The sequence below is a fragment of the Hypanus sabinus genome, chromosome X2 (genome assembly GCF_030144855.1).
Source record: "Hypanus sabinus isolate sHypSab1 chromosome X2, sHypSab1.hap1, whole genome shotgun sequence".
NCBI lineage: Eukaryota > Metazoa > Chordata > Chondrichthyes > Myliobatiformes > Dasyatidae > Hypanus > Hypanus sabinus.
Genome location: NC_082739.1, coordinates 6,484,109 through 6,503,753, shown reverse-complemented (window position 1 = coordinate 6,503,753; position 19,645 = coordinate 6,484,109). Strand labels below are relative to the sequence as shown.

Below are 19,645 nucleotides of genomic sequence, written 5' to 3'. Positions count from 1 at the left end.
AACATACTCCTAAATCAACTTTTCAGTTCTGGATAGAAATAAGGCGGCCATACATCCTTCTACTAACTCAGTTGTGGTTTCGGAAGTGGCTGCACATTCTCACATGGACGACCACGGTTTCAAAAAGCGTTTTGTTGCCCGTTTGATCTTTCTGGAAGGGAAATGAAAGGCCCCATACAGAGGCAAAACTCTCCCTCCCAAATATATAAAGTCTGCTGGAAGAAGATGGGGCAAGTCATCTCGGCAAACTCAAATCGGTGAGAGAGATTCAATCAGTTGAGCTTACTTCACTGAATCCTACACCAGGAAAGCGAAAGTAGTACAGTAACGGCTCGCAAATCGAGCTAATCAAAGGCAATCCATTTCCCTCACTTTCCAGCGGCGGCGCGCGCGCGCGCACGCACACACGCAATGTGGCGTGCGCGGGAGCGCCGGCACGAGCTGCAGGGGGGTGGAGTGGGTCTGTGTGGCCGTCGGCGGGGGCTGTTGTTGCTGCTGCTGCTCCCTTCCACCTTCCCGGCGCGGGCTTGGAGACTCATCTGACACCAACTTTTATCGAAATAAAGTAAAATCATTTTCTTCAAGAGGAAGCCGTGATCATGACGGCGGGGGAGAGCCGGCCGGAACAGAACGGCGAGGGAAAGGTAACAACACGCCGGCAGTAATGTTACAAAGTTTAATAGCGCAGGGATACTTTGTAATATTTTCCTCACCCGCGCTTTTCTGATACTTTAAAGCCAATTTAGTGTTTCTCCTGCAACTTCTTGAAGTTCACCTATGATCCTGCTAATCTTTGTCCGAACCCACATTGTAAATGGCCACATGGCGTGTTTGCTTTTTCAAATAGTAATTGATTTTTTTGTTTGCTTAAATGCTGTTTTTTTAAAATAGCTGTCCCCTTGTTTGCGGGTTTGGGGAGGGGAATGGGCTGTAGCCGTTGTATGGTGTGGCTGCAGCCTTTGATTTAAAAGTCTGCCCTTGGCATAAGTTACAGAAGATGGTCATTCAACCTGTCTAAACTGCCTGTAATCCACATAAAATGCTAGAATAACACAGCAGGTCAGGTAGTATCTATGGATGTATGGCCGCCTTATTTCTATCCAGAACTGAAAAGTTGATTTAGGAGTAAGTTATACCTCCTGATCTGCTGTGCTGCTCAGTAAAATGACTGACTTTATGCTACCACTTTGTACTAAACCCGGGTCACTAGAGTTGTGAGGCAGCTGCTCTTTAGGTTACCAGGGACAAGGCAGGAGAATGGGATAATAAATCAGCCATAATTGAACGGTGGAGAAGACTTGGGCCGATTGCCCTAATTCTGTTTCTTTGTCCTATGGTCTTATTAGCTCATGGGTGCCACTGTGGTAGAGTAGGAAATGTGACATTGGATTTATGTATGGAAATTCCCAAAGACAGCTAGCTGCGTGGTTATGACAAGCAATCTGTTTTCAGTGGTGTTGGTTGTGAGAAAAGTATTGGACAGGAGAGCAGGATAACTTGTCTACTCTTCTTTGAAATAACATCCTCCTGAGTGTTTGGATGGGATTTATTTTAACATCTCATTCGCAAAGTGACTTTGCCAATACTATGGCACTCCTTTGGTATAGCATTAGACTGTTAGCCTAGGCATATGCATCTCTTTAGACTTAAATCCACAACCTAGGGAAAAACTTGTGGGTGCTTGCAAATATGGAGGTCCATAGACCTGATGGTTAGGCAACAATGAGGGAGAGTCCAGAAGCAAAAGGCACAATGCTTTACTGCACAGGCGACCTGGGTTCAATTCTCACTGCTGCATGGAAGAAGTTTGTGCGTTCTCCCTTTGACCGCATGGGTTTATTCCAGTGCTTTGGTTTTCTCCCACGTTCCAAAGATGTACAAGTTAGTAGGTTAATTGGTCATTGCAAATTGTTCTGTTATTAGGCTAGGGTTAAATAGATAGGTTGCTGGGAGGTGCAGCTTGAAGGGCCTTATGGACCTATTCTACGCTATATGTCAATAAATAAATTTAAAGCTAGATCTGAGGGTTTAGTTTTCATGCTGAGGGTGGGGAATATCTGGAATGAACTGCTAACGGAGGTGATGGAGGCAATGTTTACCATGTTTAAAAGGTGTTTGGACATGTAGTTGAATAGGAAAGGCATGGAGGGATATGGGCCTAATGCAGACAAAATGAGTTGGCATAGTGGGTATCACAGTTGGCATGGATGAGTGGGCTTCTGGGGCACATTTCTGCGCTGTATGATTCTATGAACTTGGAGAGACAAGTTTCCTGTTGGGCTCTGATTCTAGCCAGCACATTCTGTTCCAGGTCCTGAGCTAGCAAGTGAGACTAAAGGTTATACGTTCTTGGTCCTTGTCTTTTGACAGCAGCTGAAGAACCCTTCAGACTTTGGAACAGTGGTATCAGAGTTAGATTTGGCAGCTCTACCATATTGCCTCTGAGCTTTGGATACTCTGGGAAGTTTACTCTCATCTCATGCTGAAAGTAATATCACTGGCGTTCCTCTTCTCTGGCATCTCTCAGCTTTATTCCAGCAATGCTTCTGAGCAGGAGCATTGAAAACTGAAAAGAGATGTGCGCTAGGTGTAGACCTCTGTCATACACTCAATTGGCACTTTATTGTGTGCACCTGCTTGTTAAAGCAAATATCTAATCAGCCAATCACATGGCAACAGCTCATTGCATAAAAGCATGCAGACATGGTCAAGAGGTTCAGTTGTTCAAACCAAGCATCAGAATGGGGAAGAAATGTGATGTAAGTGACTTAGACTGTGGAATGATTGTTGGTGCCAGATGGGGTGGTTTGAGTATCTCAGAAACTGCTGATCTCCTGGGATTTTCACATACAACAGTCTCTAGAGTTACAGAGAATGGTGTGAAAAACAAAAAACACCCAGTGAGCAGCAGTTCTGTGGGCAAAGCACATTGTTAATGACAGAGGTCAAAGGAGAATGGCCAGACTGTTTCAAGCTGATAGGAAAGCAATGTAATTCAAATAATCATGTGTGCAGAAGAGCATTTCTGAACGCATTATCACTTCGAACCGTGAAGAGGATGGGCTACAGCAGCAGAAGAACATAAAGGTACAATCAGTGACCACTTTGTTAGGTACAGGAGGTGCTCAATAAAATGTCTGCTGAGTGTACGTAGCCTCAAGAGCGGGATAGAATGTATCCATAATTTCTCATTGCTTCCCTTTTCCTCATCTCCAGTGAACTTTTCTGCATTCATAACAATTTGGATGCAGACTCTCCCAAACTGGGGAGGCATACGTCATGCTAGAAATGTATAAAACAGCAGCTAGGCCACAGCTAGATTCCTCCATCCAGCTCTTCTCGCCATGCTTCAGGAAAGAAGTAATGGCACTAGGGAGGGTGCAGAAATTTATTGTAGTGTTACCAGGGTTGAAGAAACTTAGTTGTATGGGAACATTTGTTTGGGTGATTTTTTTTTTAGAGCAGTTTTAATTAAAGGATGTAAAATGAAGAAAGGCCTGGTTAAGGGAAATAAGAATGTAGAACAGTACAGCACAGTCCAAAACCCTTTGGTTGATGTTGGATCAAGCAATGTAAACCTACACCATGAACACTCTAACCTTTCCCTCCTACGCAGCCCATAACTCTCCATTTTTTCTTATCTGTACCCTTCTAAGTCTTTTCAAGCTCCATATTGTATCGATCTCTACCACCACCTCTGGCTGTGCTTTCCAGGCACCTGCCACTCTGTGTGTGTGTGTGTATGTATATATATATATATATATATATATATATATATATATATATATATATATATATATATATATATATATAAATGCTGCATCTGCCACCTGCCCTAAACTTTCCTCCATTCACCTTAAGAGAGGATGTCCTCTGGTATTGGCCATTGACACCCTGGGTAAAAAGTACTGGTTGTTTACTGTGTGCCTCTCATAATCTTATGCAACTCTATCAAGTTGCATCTTGTCCTCCATAACACCAAGGGAAAAGCCCTAGCTTGCTCATAAAACATGTTCTCTAGTTCAAGCAACATCCTGATACATTTCCTCTGCACACTCTCTAAAGCTTCCACATCTTTAATATAATGAGGTGGGCAGCACAGAACACAATATTTTATGTTTGACTAATCAGAGTTTTATAGAGCTGCTTTTGAACTCAATCCCCTGGGTAATGAAAGCCAGCACACTATACACCTTCTTAACCACTCTATCAACTTGAGTGACCACATTGGATTCAGACCCCAAGATCTTTCTATTACACCACACTGCCATTAACTTTGAACTCTGCCTTTAAATTCAATCTTTGAAAGTGCATCTTGTCACACTTTTCTGGATTGAACTCCATTTGCTACTTCTCAGCCTAACTCTGTATCCTACCTATATCTCGTTGCAACCTATGACAACCTTCTAAATTGTCTGCAGCATCACCAACTAAACCACACCTCCACTTTTTCATCCCAAGTCATTTATAAAAATCATAAAGAGCAGGGGTCACAGAATTGATCTGTGAGGAACGCCACTAGTCACCAATGCCCAGGCAGAATACTACTAATCTACTACTAGATTCCCTTTGTGAAGGTGTCAGAACTGCAAGGCATAGATTTAAGCATCAGAGGCTTAGAAGGCATTTGAAAGAAATAAAGGATTTTTTTTTAACCTCAAGAATGGAATCCATTCCTGGGGAGATGGAGGCAGAAAATGATCATATTTGATTCTCACTAAGATCCCTTAACCCATTAGAGATTACAATCAGTGAGGCAAGGGAAGGTATGGCTCTTTTGTCAGACATAGATTTAACAAGTGAATAATTTCCCGATGTGTCATAAATGTTTATGATTCTGGCAATGCTTTACCAACCACTTGACTGCATCTCATACAGAATTGGTTTCAAGCTGACAGTTTGCTTGAGATAACAAAGAAAACCAACTTTTTTTTCAAAATGGGGAAAGAAGACATTTCAGAAACCAAATCATATTAACTGCACAGCAATTCATCTTGTGATGTTGTTTCAGAGGCCTCTTGACAGCGACCTACAGCAAAAGCCCCTTGAAGGCGGTCATGGCCTTTCATGCTATTTTTTTGGTTTGTGTATCTTGTGGTCCACAAGGTCATCCAAAAACTGATATGGCTGGGGGAACTACTGGTCAGTCACATTTTTCTAAGATAAATTGAAGTATGATGACATGTTGCTGACAGTTATCTATTAATGGCTTCTCATTTGGTTAACGCTCATACCCTGTAATTATGCTGTTGCCTTTGGAAAGTGGCTCCATAATGTTGACAACTGTGTCAGTTTTGAGCAGTTGTAACATAACAACAACTTGGATTGTTACAGCACCCTTTAACCTTGATTGCAACTTAACTAAGGAGCATGAGTCTTCTCTCGATATCAAGGGTTCCTGATTCATAACCGATTGGTCAGCTTTCCCTTTAGCAGCCATCCCAGACACCTTCCACCCTCTGTGTGGAAAAGCATTCCCCTTCTTACCTTAAACTTATTCTATTTAGTATTTGAGAATTATCTGTTTCTGTCTATACCTCTCGTAATTTTATAAACTATCAGATCACTTCTCAGCCTCTGATGCTCATGAGGAAACAACCCAAGTTTGCCTAACTTCTTGTCATAGCTTCTACCCTTGAATCCAGGCAGCACCCTAGGAAACCCTTCTAAAACCTCCACAGTGCCCAAAAGCAGGAGTTGACCCTGGTTGTTTTTGATTGGGTAGAGTTTGCAAGTTCTCCCTGTGGCCCAAAGTGTTTCTTCCATGTGCCCTGGTTTCCTCCTGTGCAATAAGAAGTGCAGGTTGGTAGGTTAATTGCCTCTGGTGTGTAGGTGAGTGATAAAATCTGAGGGAAGTTGATGAGAATCTGGGATTAATGTAGGTGCAAAGGGATGGATCTTCCATGACCTGGATCAACATATTGATGTCATGTGGAGGCTCGCATGTTTCAAAGATTCCATCAGGCGATGCCAGCTCAGGGTCAGGCATGTTGGAATGGCTGCCGGACAAAGATCAATCCAACCCTAGCCCCCAAATGGACAGACTTGCACCTGCCCCTCCCAGGCCTCCCTTCAATTAGAAGTGTGAATGCCATATGAAACAATAACAACAGAGGGGTAGTTGAAGATCACTGTGTAGAGGTCTTGTTTGTGAGTCTGGTGGAAAAGCCAAGGTATTCTTCAGTTGTATTGTATGCTGCTCTGGTTCTCTATTTACAGGAAGGATGTGGAGGTTTTGGTAAGGTTTCTTAGGGTGCTGCCCAGATTCAAGGGTATGAGAAGAAGTTGGACAAACTTTGCTTGTTTTCTCTGGAGCATTGAGGCTGATGGGAGATCTGATAAAGGTTTATAAAATTTTAAGAGGTTTAGATCTTTTTCCCAGGGTAGAAATCTCTTGATACTGGAGGGAATAGTTTTAAGGTGAGAAGAGCAAAGTTTTTCCACGCAGGGTGGTAAGTGCCTGGAACGGTTTCCAAGGGGAGTGGTGGAAGGAAATGCACCAGTATCATTTAAACAAACACATAGATATGGATCATGTACAGGCAGAAAATAGCATAATTCAACATTGTGTTCAGTGCAGACATCATGGCCAAAAAGACCTGGTCCTGTGCTGTAGTGTTCCTTGTCCTAAGTCTGATTGTGATATGTTTCAAAGTGAATCTGATTCAAAGATTCAGAGACAGAATGTTACAACACAGTTATGAATCTTTCAGCTCAAGTAGGCCCACTTTTACTTACTCTATACAAGCTCTGTCATGTTAGAATTCATGTGAAGAGAGAATGTTATGTGGTGACTAGATAATGCCATGGAGTATGATCACAAGATAGTAATTTGACCAAGAGCTTGGATGAAATAACTGCAGAGACTGGAATTTGAGTAATCAACAATGCACTATGCTTTACTGCATAATAGTAATTTCTGTAATATTAATAATGACATGTATACATAAATACTAATTTCTGGATGAAATTGACCAAGGCAATATTACTATAAATACAGAAGTACTTAATAGTTTTCCAACATCTCCCAAATGAATGTCATCTTCTATGATCTTTGCCAAACTCTGTATGTGACTACAATGAGCTTTTACTTTGTAATAGTTGTGTTTCAACATGATTAACATTTTGGCACATTATCAAGTACTTGTTACGACTTGTAATACTAGAGTACACCTTTACAACGGATACTCTATTATTGTTATTATTATTATTGGTGTTGGTAACTGATCAAAACATAAATACAGATCCCTTCTCTTCGGTTGTCCATCGGAATCCGATGACAACGTCCACTCCTTTAACGGTGAGATCTTTGATGACTATACAGTCCTATCCTGGGCCCACAAGTTCTATTGCAGGTGTGACACGTATAGGTGGTAGTGGTGGTAGTGATGGCAGCCATGGCTGCATTTCTCCTGGCTCTCTGATATGAACCCCATCCCTACACGGCTGACACCAAGTGTTATGGTCAGCAGCAACATCCTCCAGGTCCTCAGTTCTGATCTTGCACTTCCTTAAAGCATTCTTCATCTGATCCTTATAGCGCTTCTTCAGCCCTCCAGCTGAGCGTCGACCGTGATGTAGCTGGCCGTATAACACTCTGTGGGGTAGCTGACATTGGGGGGCATCCTTATCATGTGCCCCAGTCACTGCAGCTGACTCATAAAACAAAATAAAGATAGTCTCATCTGATCCATCAAGACCACCTCTTTAGTCAAAAAAAGCATAGAAGTGCCTCGACTTCCTAAGGAGATTGAGATGAGTGAGGCTCCCCCATCCCTCATTCTAACACAGTTTTTACAGGAGCACCATCAAGTCTCCTAATTGTTTGATATGGAAATTGCAAGGCATCTGACTTCAAGTCCCTACAGAGCATTATGAGGACTGCTAAGAGGATCATTGTGGTCTCTGTTCCACCCATCCAAGGTGCGCTGTGTACACAGGGCCCTTAGCATTGTCAGTGATCTCTCCCATCTATCTAACAGTCTCTTTGACCCCCTACCATCAGGCAGGAGGTACCATAACATTAGGACAAGAACTGTTAGGATGTGAAACTTTCTTTCCCCAGGCTGCAAGACTGCTGAACTTCCTGCCACCACCCAGGTGTCAGCATGTATGTAGTGCCAGTAGTGTTATACTGTTTATTTTTTTAACTTGTGTCATAAATGCATTGTATGCTAAATGTCAAACTTCTAACAAATAATAATTCATTATTTGTTAATTTATTTGTGGTAATATTGCTTTGTGTTGTGTATGAGTTATATGTACTGTGTTGTGTGTCATTGTTTCATTTGGTGGTATACATGATTCCAGTTGAAGGACAATGAACTTGAAGTGGCGAGAGTTTTGGAGAACATAAGGATGAAGTCCTTACAGACATGTTGCATGCATACATGTTCTACTGCCTGCAAAATGTCACCTCACTCCAGGGTAATCTCTTGTGGCTGCATTAGCGCCTTGAATTATTCACATACTGAGTTCCTAAAAATATCCATAGTAATGTACATGGAGGAAGTTAATTTTGTTTTGGAGCACATTTTTACTGTATCAACTGCACATTTACTGCAGATTTTTACTGTATATGTTTGAGTGTACTTGGTGATGAATAGATTTAAATTAATTAACCTACATGTCCTGCTTCAAGCAGAGATTTTTAAACTTGTGTGACAAAGGGTAGGAGAATAAAAAGATTGTTACACTGCCTTGTCCGCCACAAAGGGTTATTGGCTAGAAGTCAGATGTTAAAGTCAAAGAATCACTGACACATTTAAAAAAATTTGCGCCTCCTGTGGAATCTAAAACCAGTAGCAAGCTTGTCTAAGATAGATATGAGCTTCCCAAATGACTGACTTTGTAGATGCACTGTCATGTCTTTGTATTGCTGGAAATAGCAGCGAGGTTGCCACAATCACAAAGCAATTTATGCTTTATCGGGATAGTAGTCATCAAGGAAATTCTCTTGAGTATGGTCGTGTAGAGGTTGTGGAAACAATTGTGAGATGTTGCTTTCTTTCGAAGAAATGGAGAGATCTTTTCCACTGAAGATGAGTGAGACTAGAACTAGAAGTTGTATGTTAAGAGTGAAAGGTGAAATATTTAAGGGGGAAGCTGAAGGGGATCTTTTTCACTCAGGGTGGTGAGAGTGTGGAATAAACTGCCAATGGAAGTGTTGGATGTGGGTTCAATTGCAACGTTTGAGCGAAGTTTGGATAAGTACATGATGGGAGGGGTATTGTCCAAATGCGAGTTGATGGGAATAGTTCAGCACGGACTCTGTGCTGAAGGATCTGTTTCTGTGCTGCAGAGCTCTCTGACTCTGACTTTATAACTTTGGGAAACTGGAATTGCATTTAAAATTAATTATTGTGTTGAAGGTAAACTCTGTTTATCAGCTGATGTATCCTTGTGACATTTGACTTGGTTCTGAACAATCATACAACCCAAACTTGTAACTCCACATCTTTTAGACATCATAGTCATAGAGTGCATAGACAGATTTTTGTTTTCTTTTTGTCTTGACAGTCTTTCTATTCCAGTGCAGCCCCCTTCCACCCATTTGCTTTTAACTTGTCAGCATGATCCATTCTGTCATGACAACAATGTTTTCCTTTGACACTGTGCTTTGGAAATGAAGGCAGGGGATTCCCAGAAATATGCTTGTAGGGGATTTCAAGCAGTCTGCAGGTATTTGCAGGAGGCTAGTAGGAATGTCTTAATACTTCCAAATGTTTTTTTTCCGATGTGTAATTTGTTTTAAAGCTATTGAAGATCATAATTACACTTTTGAAGCAGATTAATCATGGACTTGTTATCAGACTATCGAATGGACCCTTTTGTGTGATACAATGGACCCCGTAACCTCACAATCTATCTCGTTATGATCTTTTACTTGCAATACACTTTCCCTGTACTTTTTACACTTGATTTTGCATTGTTGTTCTACTGTGTAATGCACTGTGTAATGATTTATCTGTATGAACAGTATGCAAAACATGCTTTTCACCCTATCTTGGTACACATGACATATCAAAATCGCTGGCATATGTTGTGAAACTTAAGTGGCAGCACTGCTTATAATACATAATAAAAACTGTAAATTACAGTAAATGTTCCTGAATAAGCTGTTCCTGAGTCATGTATGTGCACCTTCAGGCTCCTGTAACTTCTCCCTGATGGTAGCAATGAGAAGAGGGAATGCCCTGGGTGATGGGGGTTCTTAAGGATGAATACCACCTTTTTGATGCATGGTTCATTGAAGATGTACTGGATGCTGAGGTGGCTAGTGCCCATGATGGAGCTGACTGAGTTCACAAATTTCTGCAGCTTATTTTGATCCTGTGCAGTGAACCCCGTCCTATGCTGGACGATGATGTAGCCAGTTAGAATGCTCTCCATGGTACATTTGTAGAAATCTGCGAATGTCTATGGTGATATAATTCTTCTCAAATTCCTAATGAAATATAGCCGCTGTCGTGCCTTCTTTGTAGCCGTACCGATATACTGGGCCCCGGACAGGCCATCAGATCTGTTGACACCCAGGAATTTGAAACTGCTCACCCTTTTCACTGCTGATCCCGCGATGAGGACTGCTGAGTGTTCCTTCATCTTACACCTTCTGAAGTCTACAGACAGTTCTTTGGTTGATCCAATAGTGAACCAATATCAATATTAATTCTGATAATTAAAAAGATACTAGCCAAACTGAAGAGTGGAAGCCACAGCTTACTGATACCCAGTTCCTAATGCAAAGCAAGCAGCTGACACATAAGTTCCTGTAAATGCTTGAGCAACACACAAGTGCTGGAGGTATTCAAGCAGGTTCCTCAGCATCTATGGAGGAAAATGAACAGTTGGAGTTTTGGGCTGAAGGATCCAGGGCTGAAATGTTGACTGTTTCTTTCCCTCCATCGCTGCTGCCTGTGTTGTAAATATTAGTTTAATCCAACTGTCTTTAAAGTTGGGTCTTTTGTTGTTGGAGCTTTGGGCTGAACTGTCATTGATTTAAATGTTGCTGGTTTGTGGAGTAGTCTCCTGAAATAATGAGAGAATTGTCAATGAAAGTGGCAAAGGAAGGAAGAAGATGTATCTGTTCAAAGTAAGCCCTGACTCCAGCCAACTTAGCTCTCCAGGTCATTGAGGCATGCAAGTTTCCACACCACAACAAGGTTGTGGTCCTTTTGGAGGGAGGTACATACAGTACTGTGCAAAAGTCTTAGGTAAATGTATATAGCTGGGGTGCCTCAGACTTTTCCACAGTACCTCATTGTCAACGTAGAATGGAGAGCGAGTTTCTAAATCTGACGGGAGCAAAAGGCGTTGGGAATATGAGGGTAGAGTGCCATGGGAGGGGTGTGGGAGAGGTGGCAGAGAAGGAGTACCAGTTGCAGGGGGCAGGGTAGTGTGGGTGCAGATATATCCAGCCCTCAGACAGCAGGCAAGGTCACTTGATTCCAAACAACTGAGTTATTGACAATTACAGAATGTCTCTGTGGTGCTTCCTGTTCCCTCCCCTCTCCATCCTCCTTTTCCCAACCATGATTCCCCTCTCCCTGCCCCTTTCCCATTCTTAGTCTACAATAGGGACCCATATCAGGATCAGGTTTATCATCACTCTCATGTGTCATGAGATTTGTTTTTTTTGTGCAGCAGTACAGTGCAATACATAAAATCACTACAGTACTGTGCAAAAGTCTTAGGCACCCTAGCTGTTTTCCTGAAACAGCGTTGTATGTAGATGTGCTCAGTGTTGCAGAGAGCTTTATCTGTGATGTACTGGGCCATATCCACTACTTTTTGTAGGCTTTTCAGTTCAAGGGCATTGGTGTTTCCATACCAGGCTGCGATACAACCAGTCAATATATTCTCCACCATACTTCTATAGAGGTTTGATAAAGATATGATGACATGCCTAATCTTCGCAAGCATCTAAGGAAGTAGAGAATTTGCTGTGCTTTCTACATACTGGCACTTGCGAGCTGGGCCCAGGATAGATCTTTTGAAATGATAGCACAGGAATTTAACGTTGCTTACCCTCTCCACTGACTGGCTACATCTGATCCCTGATGATGACTGGCTCATGAATGTCTGGTTTCCTCCTCCTGAAAGTCAAGTATCAGCTCCTTGGTCTTGCTGACATGAGTAAGAGGTGGTTGTTGTGGCACTACGCAACCAAATTTTCAATGCTCTATGCTAATTCGTCACCACCTTTGTTTTGGGCCTACAATGCAGTCATAAGTGTAAAGTGAGTAGAGCAGGGGACTAAGCACACATCCACATGATCATTCTGTGATGATGGAGATTGTGGAGGAGGTGTTGCCAATCTGAACTGATTGGGGTTTACAAGTGTGGAAATCGCGGGTCCAATTGCACAAGGAGGTATTGAGACCAATGTCTTGGAGCTTGTTGATCACTTCTGAGGGGATGTTGTAGTGAATGCAGAGTTGTAGTTGATAAAGAGCATCCTGATGTTATGTATCTTTGTTGTCCCGATGTTCTGGCTTGAGTTAAGAGCCAATGAAATGACATCTGCTGTGGACCTGTTGCTCCAGTAGGCAAATTGGACCTGTTTGCTCCGGTAGGCAAGTTGGGGAGCATGCCTTATGAGAATAGGATGAGTGAACTCAGCCTTTTCTCCTTGGAGTGGGGGAGGATGAGAGGTGACCTGATAGAGGTATACAAGATGATGAGAGGCATTGATCATGTGGATAGTCAGAGGCTTTTTCCTAGGGCTGAAATGGCTAACATGAGAGGGCACAGTTTTAAGGTGCTTGGAAGTAGGTGCAGAGGCGATGTCAGGGGTAAGTTTTTAACGCAGAGAGTGGTGAGTGGGTGGAATGGGCTGCCGGTGACTGTGGTGGAGGCAGAAATGATAAGGTCTTTTAAGAGACTCCTGGATGGATACGTGGAGCTTGGAAAAAAAAGAGCTATGGGTAAGCCTAGGTAGTTCTAAGGTAAGGACATGTTTGGCACAGCTTTGTGGGCCGAAGGGCTTGTATTGTGCTGTAGGTTTTCTATGTTTCTCTGATCTAAGTGCTACTGGGCGATAGTCATTGAGGCAGGTTACCATGTCTTCTTGGGCACCGGTATAATTGAAGCCTGCAGTATAATTGAAGTAGGTGGGTTCCTCAGTCTGCTTCAAGGCATGCTCCCCAATTGGTCTACCGGAGCAAAAGGCCCACAGCAGATGTCATTTCATTGGCTCTTTACTCAAGCCAGAACATCTGGACAGCAAAGGTACATACATCAGGATGCTCTTTATTGACTACAACTCGGTATTCAATGCAACATCCCCTCAGAAGTGAGAGGTTAAAGATCTCAGTGAACATTCCAGCCAGTTGATCAGCACAGGTCTTTAGTATTTGGTCAGGTACTCCTTCTGGGCCGGATATTTTCCATGGATTCGCCCTCCTGAAGGCTGCTCGCACGCCAGCCGCAGAAACTGAAATCACAGGTTCATCAGGTGCTATGGGAAACTGTGACGATACCTCCATGTATTGAAGGTCAAAGCAAGCATCGAAGGCATTGAGCTCATTTGGAAGCGAAGTCCTGTAGTCACCTATGTCACTTGATTTTACTTTATAAGAGGGGTTAGCATTCAAGCCCTGTCACACCTGTCGAGCTTCCAAAGTTTAGTCTGGGATTGCTACTTCGCCAGTGAGATGGCCTTCTAGAGATTGTAGCTGAACCTCATGTAACTTTCTTGGTCACCAGACTTGAATGCCTCCGATCTGGCCCTCAGCAGATTGCAGATCTCATGGTTCATCCAGGGCTTCTGGTAGGGGCATGATTTTATGGGGACACACTCGTCTACAACTGTTTTAATAAAGTCCGTGACAGCCAGGCTGAATTCATTCAGATCCACAGATGAGTCCTTGAACACGGCCCAGCCACTGACTCAAAGCAATCCGATAGCCAGCTGCTCCTCTGCCTCCCGCAACCAGTTCTTTGCTGTCCTAATCTCTGGAGCTTTGCTCTTTAGCCTCTGCCTGTGTGCAGATAGGAGGAGGACAGCCAAGTGATCCAGTTTACCAAAGTGCAGTCTGGGCAGGAACAGGAGACTTTCTTTATCTTTGTATAACAGTTGTCTGGTATGTGGGGATCTCTGGTGCTACAAGTTATATGCAGATGGTAATTGGGCAGGGCTTTCTTCAAACAAGCCTGGTTGAAGTCTCTGACTGATTAAAAATGCATCAGGATGGACTGTTCCTTGTTTGGGGACAGCATCATTCAGTGTCTCAAGTGTTTGATTAGTCGGCCTCGTTAAGGAGAACTCCCTAGGTAAATAGAATGGACAGCATTTGATCATCAGATTTTCAAGGTTGGGGAAGCATGAGTTTAATAAAACTGCCATATTGGAGCACAGCCTAGAGGTTATCATAAACCACACACCTTTTTACCTTTCGCCTCTTCCAAATCAGTCCATCCCGTGAACCGAGAAGCCTTTGGGTCTAATCGTCAAATCTTATGTGCTGGGAGTAATCCATATCTCGATTACACATAGAACACAACAATCCTGCTGAAGGGTTTCAGTCCAAAATGTTGACTATATTCTTCCATAGATATTGCCTGGCCTGCTGAGTTCCTCCAGCATTTTGTGTGTGTTGCTTGAATCTCTCGATTCCCCTCTGTTACAACAATTTTGCCCTCAGGTCCTCCATTTTGTTCTGCAGCAACTGCTCATTTGCTAACAAGATGCTTGGCTAATGGGGGTCTCATTTCTCTGTTACCCTTATTTAACTTGGAGTGCTCCCCCCCCCCATTCCACCCCCCTCCGCTTTGCTTCCAGCAATGGTGATGAACCTTTGTCCACTTAAAGTTGCAGTACCTGCTTGCTTTCTGTAGAGTTAAGTCTGCTGAGTCATTAAGAAAATCATGAAACCTGTAGTATGTGATGTACTTTGTATTTAATGAATTACTTGTGGAATGTAACTGTTGTTGTACTGTGACTTCTTGATTTCTGAACTTTCAGTTAATGAGTTTCCACTAAAATGCTCCTGGCTGTTTGAGGTCCATGTCTTTGACTTAAGCTATTATATAACGAATGATGTGTCGTTCCACACCTGGGAATATATGGTATGAAAATGCTCATTATTTTTTCATTTTTTACCCTTTCCCAAGGAATGCTTACTACTATTTTTCAGGTACAAGAGAAAATCTGCAGACGCTGGAGATCTGAGCAACACACACAAAATGCTGGAGGAAATCAGCAGGTCAGGATACATCTATGGAAAAAAAAAGTACAGTTAATGTTTCAGGTTGAAACCCTTCAGCAAGACTGGAGAAAAAATAGCAGAGGAGTGGATTTAAAAGGTGGGGGAGGAGAGAGAGAAACACAAGGTGATACTGAGAGGAGAAGGGTGAAGTAAAGAGCTGGGAAGTTGATTGGTGAAAGAGATACAGGGCTGGAGAAGGGACAGTCTGATAGGAGAGGACAGAATGCCATGGAAGAAAGAGAAAGGGTGAGGAGCACGAGAGGGGGGGGCGATGGGCAGACAAAGAGATAAGGTGAGAGAGGGGATGGAGATTGGTGAAGGGGAGGGGCATTATTGGAAGTTCGAAAAATCGATGTTCATGCCATCAGCTTGGAGGCTACTCTGACAGAATTTTAAGGTGTTATTTATTTATTTATTGGTTGAGATACAGAGCAGAACAGCTCCTTATGGCCTTTTGAGCCGGGCTGCCCCTTTTTAATCCTAGCCTAATCACAGCCCAGTGAAATCCTTAGACTGATTGAGAAAGTTACTTACAACCTCCATTCCATGCTGGTTTCTGGTCTCTCCTCAAGGTAGCTAGACAATTCTGAAGGGCAGTAAAGAAAGGTGTTAAGATGTTGCACCCCACCCCCTGCCCCAATTAGACACTGATCCAGCAGAACTTACTGCAGAGTTTACTACCAGGCAGAGTGCACCCAAACAGCAGCACTCCTTTGTCCTCGGTCTTTCCTTTCTTAGGGAATACGGCAGAGGTTTTAAAATTATGAAGGTGTTTTACTTATTGAATGAAAGCCAGCGCAGAAGATGCCCTTCTGGCACTTTGGACCATGCTGCTCAGCAATCCCCCAATTTAATCCTAACCTAATCATGGGACAATTTGCAATGACCAATTAACTACCAACTTGTATGTCTTTGTATTGTAGGAGGAAGCGAAAGCACCCGGAGGAATCCCACGCAGTCACAGGGAGAATGTACAAACTTGCTTACAAAGGGCATTGGAATTGAACCTGGGTCGCCTGTACTGTAAAGTGTTGTGCTAACCGTTATGTCACTGTGCTACCCCAGTCTTTGGTGTTGTGACTTGCTCCCACAATATTTTGTGCAGAGCGTTACTCCGTAAGCCACGCTGACTCTGTTTCATAATTATTCTAGTTTATATCCATCCCAGAACCCAGACTTCTCTCTTGCATCATTGACCCACCTCCATGGGGATCTTGGCCAGAATTGTGCACAGAACTTGCACAGCGTAATATGTGTGAGTTGTGAGCTCGTGAAACGGGTATCAGAGGTGAATAAAACTAGAGGGCATAGATTTATGTGAAAAGCTATCAGATTTGAAGAGGATCTGAAGGCATGAGATCAATGGTGAGAACTTGGAATGCATTGCTTGGTGGGAGAGCAGAAGCAGAGTTGCTGATGGGATTTAAGAGGTCGTCTATTGCTTGGGCATTTACAGTTGGGATTAATGTGGATGAGTGCCCATTGGTCAGTGTAGATATGGACTGAATGACCTGTTCCTGTACTATATGACTAAGTTTATTTATCTACTGGATATCAATTAATTTGGATCAGAAGACTGTATGAGCATTTAATTCATGCAAATGACATTCTTTATAATAGGCATGATGCAATAATTGATTTTGCAGCATGTTGTTAAGGTTCAAGATCGGGAGAAGGCAGCAGAATGGGGTTGAGAGGGTTAATAAATCATGGTGGAGCAGACTTAATGGGCTGAATGGCCTAATTCTGCTTCTATGTCATATGGTCCAAGATGGAACTAATTCCACACCTGGGCTTTTTATCCTGTTTATTTCTTGGACTGATGTTGAATTGAATATTGTCTATCAGAACACTACGCCTTTGTTTCCTTTGGTCAAAGCTCAGGACACGTGTCAGTGTTGAATAAGGAGTTCTTGTGTATGTGCTTTAGTTCTTGTCTGAATTGCAGGAAATTTGTAAAGGAGGCTTGTGTGGATGTGGCTGACTAATGTAATCTGAAGCTAAGAATCTATTAAGAATACTCAAGTTTTTTAAAACCCCTTTTCATCATTTAGATCAATCTAATCATGTATTAATAGGCAGTATAGATTTTGTAATACTTTGCTAAAGTGTAGTACTTTCAGGTGAGGGCTTAGATATTGACAATCACTTGGCTATTCAAGCATCATTTCTGAAAGGGATGGATCCCAGATGTAACTACCATCGAGAGCCGTGTATACGCCATCCCACTCGTGTGCAGCTGCATATTCCTCTTCTGTTAGGGAGGGAGACGTGTGGCTATTAGACCAACCCTTCCCTTTGTATAACTTCTAGAACCAGTTGCCTACACTCCCTTCCCCTTCCTCTCCCACCACCATCTCTCAACACTGGTCTGCACCACCATTCCACAGCTGGAATAGAGGTAGAGGCCAAGAGCGAAAGCTGGGACTTTTATAATCTGTGTGCTTTAGTGTAATCACCACAAACCCTTCAAAGGAGCTCTTTTTAGAAATTCATCCTTTTTTGTGTGTGTGCTGAATCTGAATTGTATGGTTATAGAGATCAAAGTAGTAAAATATGTCATTCAGGTTAACTGAATTTCTCTGCTCATGTTTATGCATTTTGCATCAAATGTCCAAGTAATGTATTACTTCCTTCATATTTTTTAAAATCCACTTTGCCTCATAAGCATTCGTTACTTAACTCGTTTGGTTCATAGTGTAGTGAGTTTCAGATTCTTAACCACTTTTGGAATAAACTGAACTTCTGAATTAACTTTGAGAGTAACTAATGCCTCCTTTTTTTTCCATGGTTCCTAATGTGGAATTTCAATAAATCCTTTCAAAATCTTAGAAGTTTTCAATCAGAATGCCCCCGAGGATAACTACTTTATGTAGAAAAGAGATCAATTGTGTTAATCTTTTCCTGGTAGATATGATGTTCAGTTCTGGTGTTATCCTTTTAATTCTTTTTTGCCTCTACCAGTGCTTCCTTAGTGTTTGAGATATCGTGACCTGACAGTGAAGCTTTGCAAATATAATATAATCAAGATCATATAAATTTCGAAGTTAATTTTTTTAATCAAAGTACACATGTTTCCATATACTATCTTGAGATTCATTTTCTTTTGGGCATTGACAGGAAAAATACTAACACAACACAATAATACAGGAAATGTACATGCCTCCTTTCCAGTGGTTTGAACTCAGTAGTTTTTCTTTTAATATGGCTTTACTAATCTGACTACTTTAAATATCACATTTTCTCTGCACATTATTCCCCCACTCTCTTTTGTTTTACATTCCAAGAAGCATGTTGTTTACTTTTCTTGCTACTGAATTTCAGCATCTTGCATCCTATTGAAAACAACCCACACTAAGTGCTGGAGGAACTCAGTAGGTCAGGCAGTATCTACGGAGGGGAATAAACAGTTGACATTTCAGGCCAAGACCCTTCATCAGGACCCATTGAAATTCACTTGTCAATTTAAATCTACTCTTTAAGATCTGCCGAGGATTTAATTGTATTTTAATGTCGTCAGTAAAATCTGCAGTTGTATTTCTTCTTGCTTGAACTTTCTTCACACTGCTGCATTTAGCAATTGGTTCATTGGGAGGGGGGGATCCTCCCATGAATGATACAGTACTGAATGAATGACGATTTATAACAGCTTAATATTTGGGAAGCCACATGCTGATCTCTAACCATGGTTCTTGTTGACAGTTTGAAAGTGAACCAGATTTGTTCACACCTTTTAGTATTATATTTGGCCTGAGGATGGCTTTGGACCACATATCTATACCATCAGCAAAATGCCAATTTCTGGCTCTGTAACATTGATCAACTTTGTCCATGTCAGCTGATACTTAAACATTCAATTTAAGCTTAACTATTCTAACATCTGGCGGTTTATCACTGGAAATTCTGTGGCCTTTTGGAGTAACTCTTGGGGCTCATCATTGCTGTGCATGTTGACTTACAAAGTGTTGTGGAACAACAATGCCTCAATTTTAAAATTTATTGATTTCAAACCTTTTACCTCTCCTTCCCTCCAGCAACTGCAACATCCTGAGATCTACATTCCTCTGATTCTGACCTTTGATCATATCAAATACACTCAACGGTCACTTTATTAGATACAGGAGGTACCTAATAAAGTGGCCACTGAGTGTATATTCATGGTCTTCTGCTGCTGTAGCCCATCCACTTCAAGGTTTGAGGTATTGTGCAGAGATGCCCTTCTGCACATCACTGTTGAAACATGTAGTTATTTGAAATACAGTCGCTTTCCCATCAGCTTGAGCCAGACTGGCCATTTTCCTCTGACCTCTCTTATTAACAAGGCATTTTCGACCACAGAATTGTCGCTCACTGGATGTTTTTTTGTTTTCTCGCACTATTGTCTGTAAACTCCAGAGGCTGTTGTGTGTGAAAATCCCAGGAGATCAGCAGTTTCT

At 42.2% G+C, this 19,645-nt stretch overlaps 1 protein-coding gene across 3 annotated transcripts in view; it reads left to right on the top strand.

Moving 5' to 3' along the window:
• Nucleotides 1-421: 421 nt before the first annotated feature.
• usp28 (ubiquitin specific peptidase 28) overlaps nt 422-19,645 on the top strand; it is a 108,038-nt gene continuing 88,814 nt past the window's right edge. Inside the window, exons 1-2 of one of the 3 annotated variants that reach the window (XM_059956848.1) lie at nt 422-644; nt 15,138-15,206. In XM_059956848.1, coding sequence (XP_059812831.1) covers nt 600-644; nt 15,138-15,206 — 114 coding nt within the window. In that variant the 5' untranslated portion in view covers nt 422-599. Of the gene's footprint in view, nt 645-14,933; nt 15,070-15,137; nt 15,207-19,645 lie in introns of those variants that run through there. The other 2 variants (XM_059956849.1, XM_059956850.1) reach the window with 2 other exon arrangements.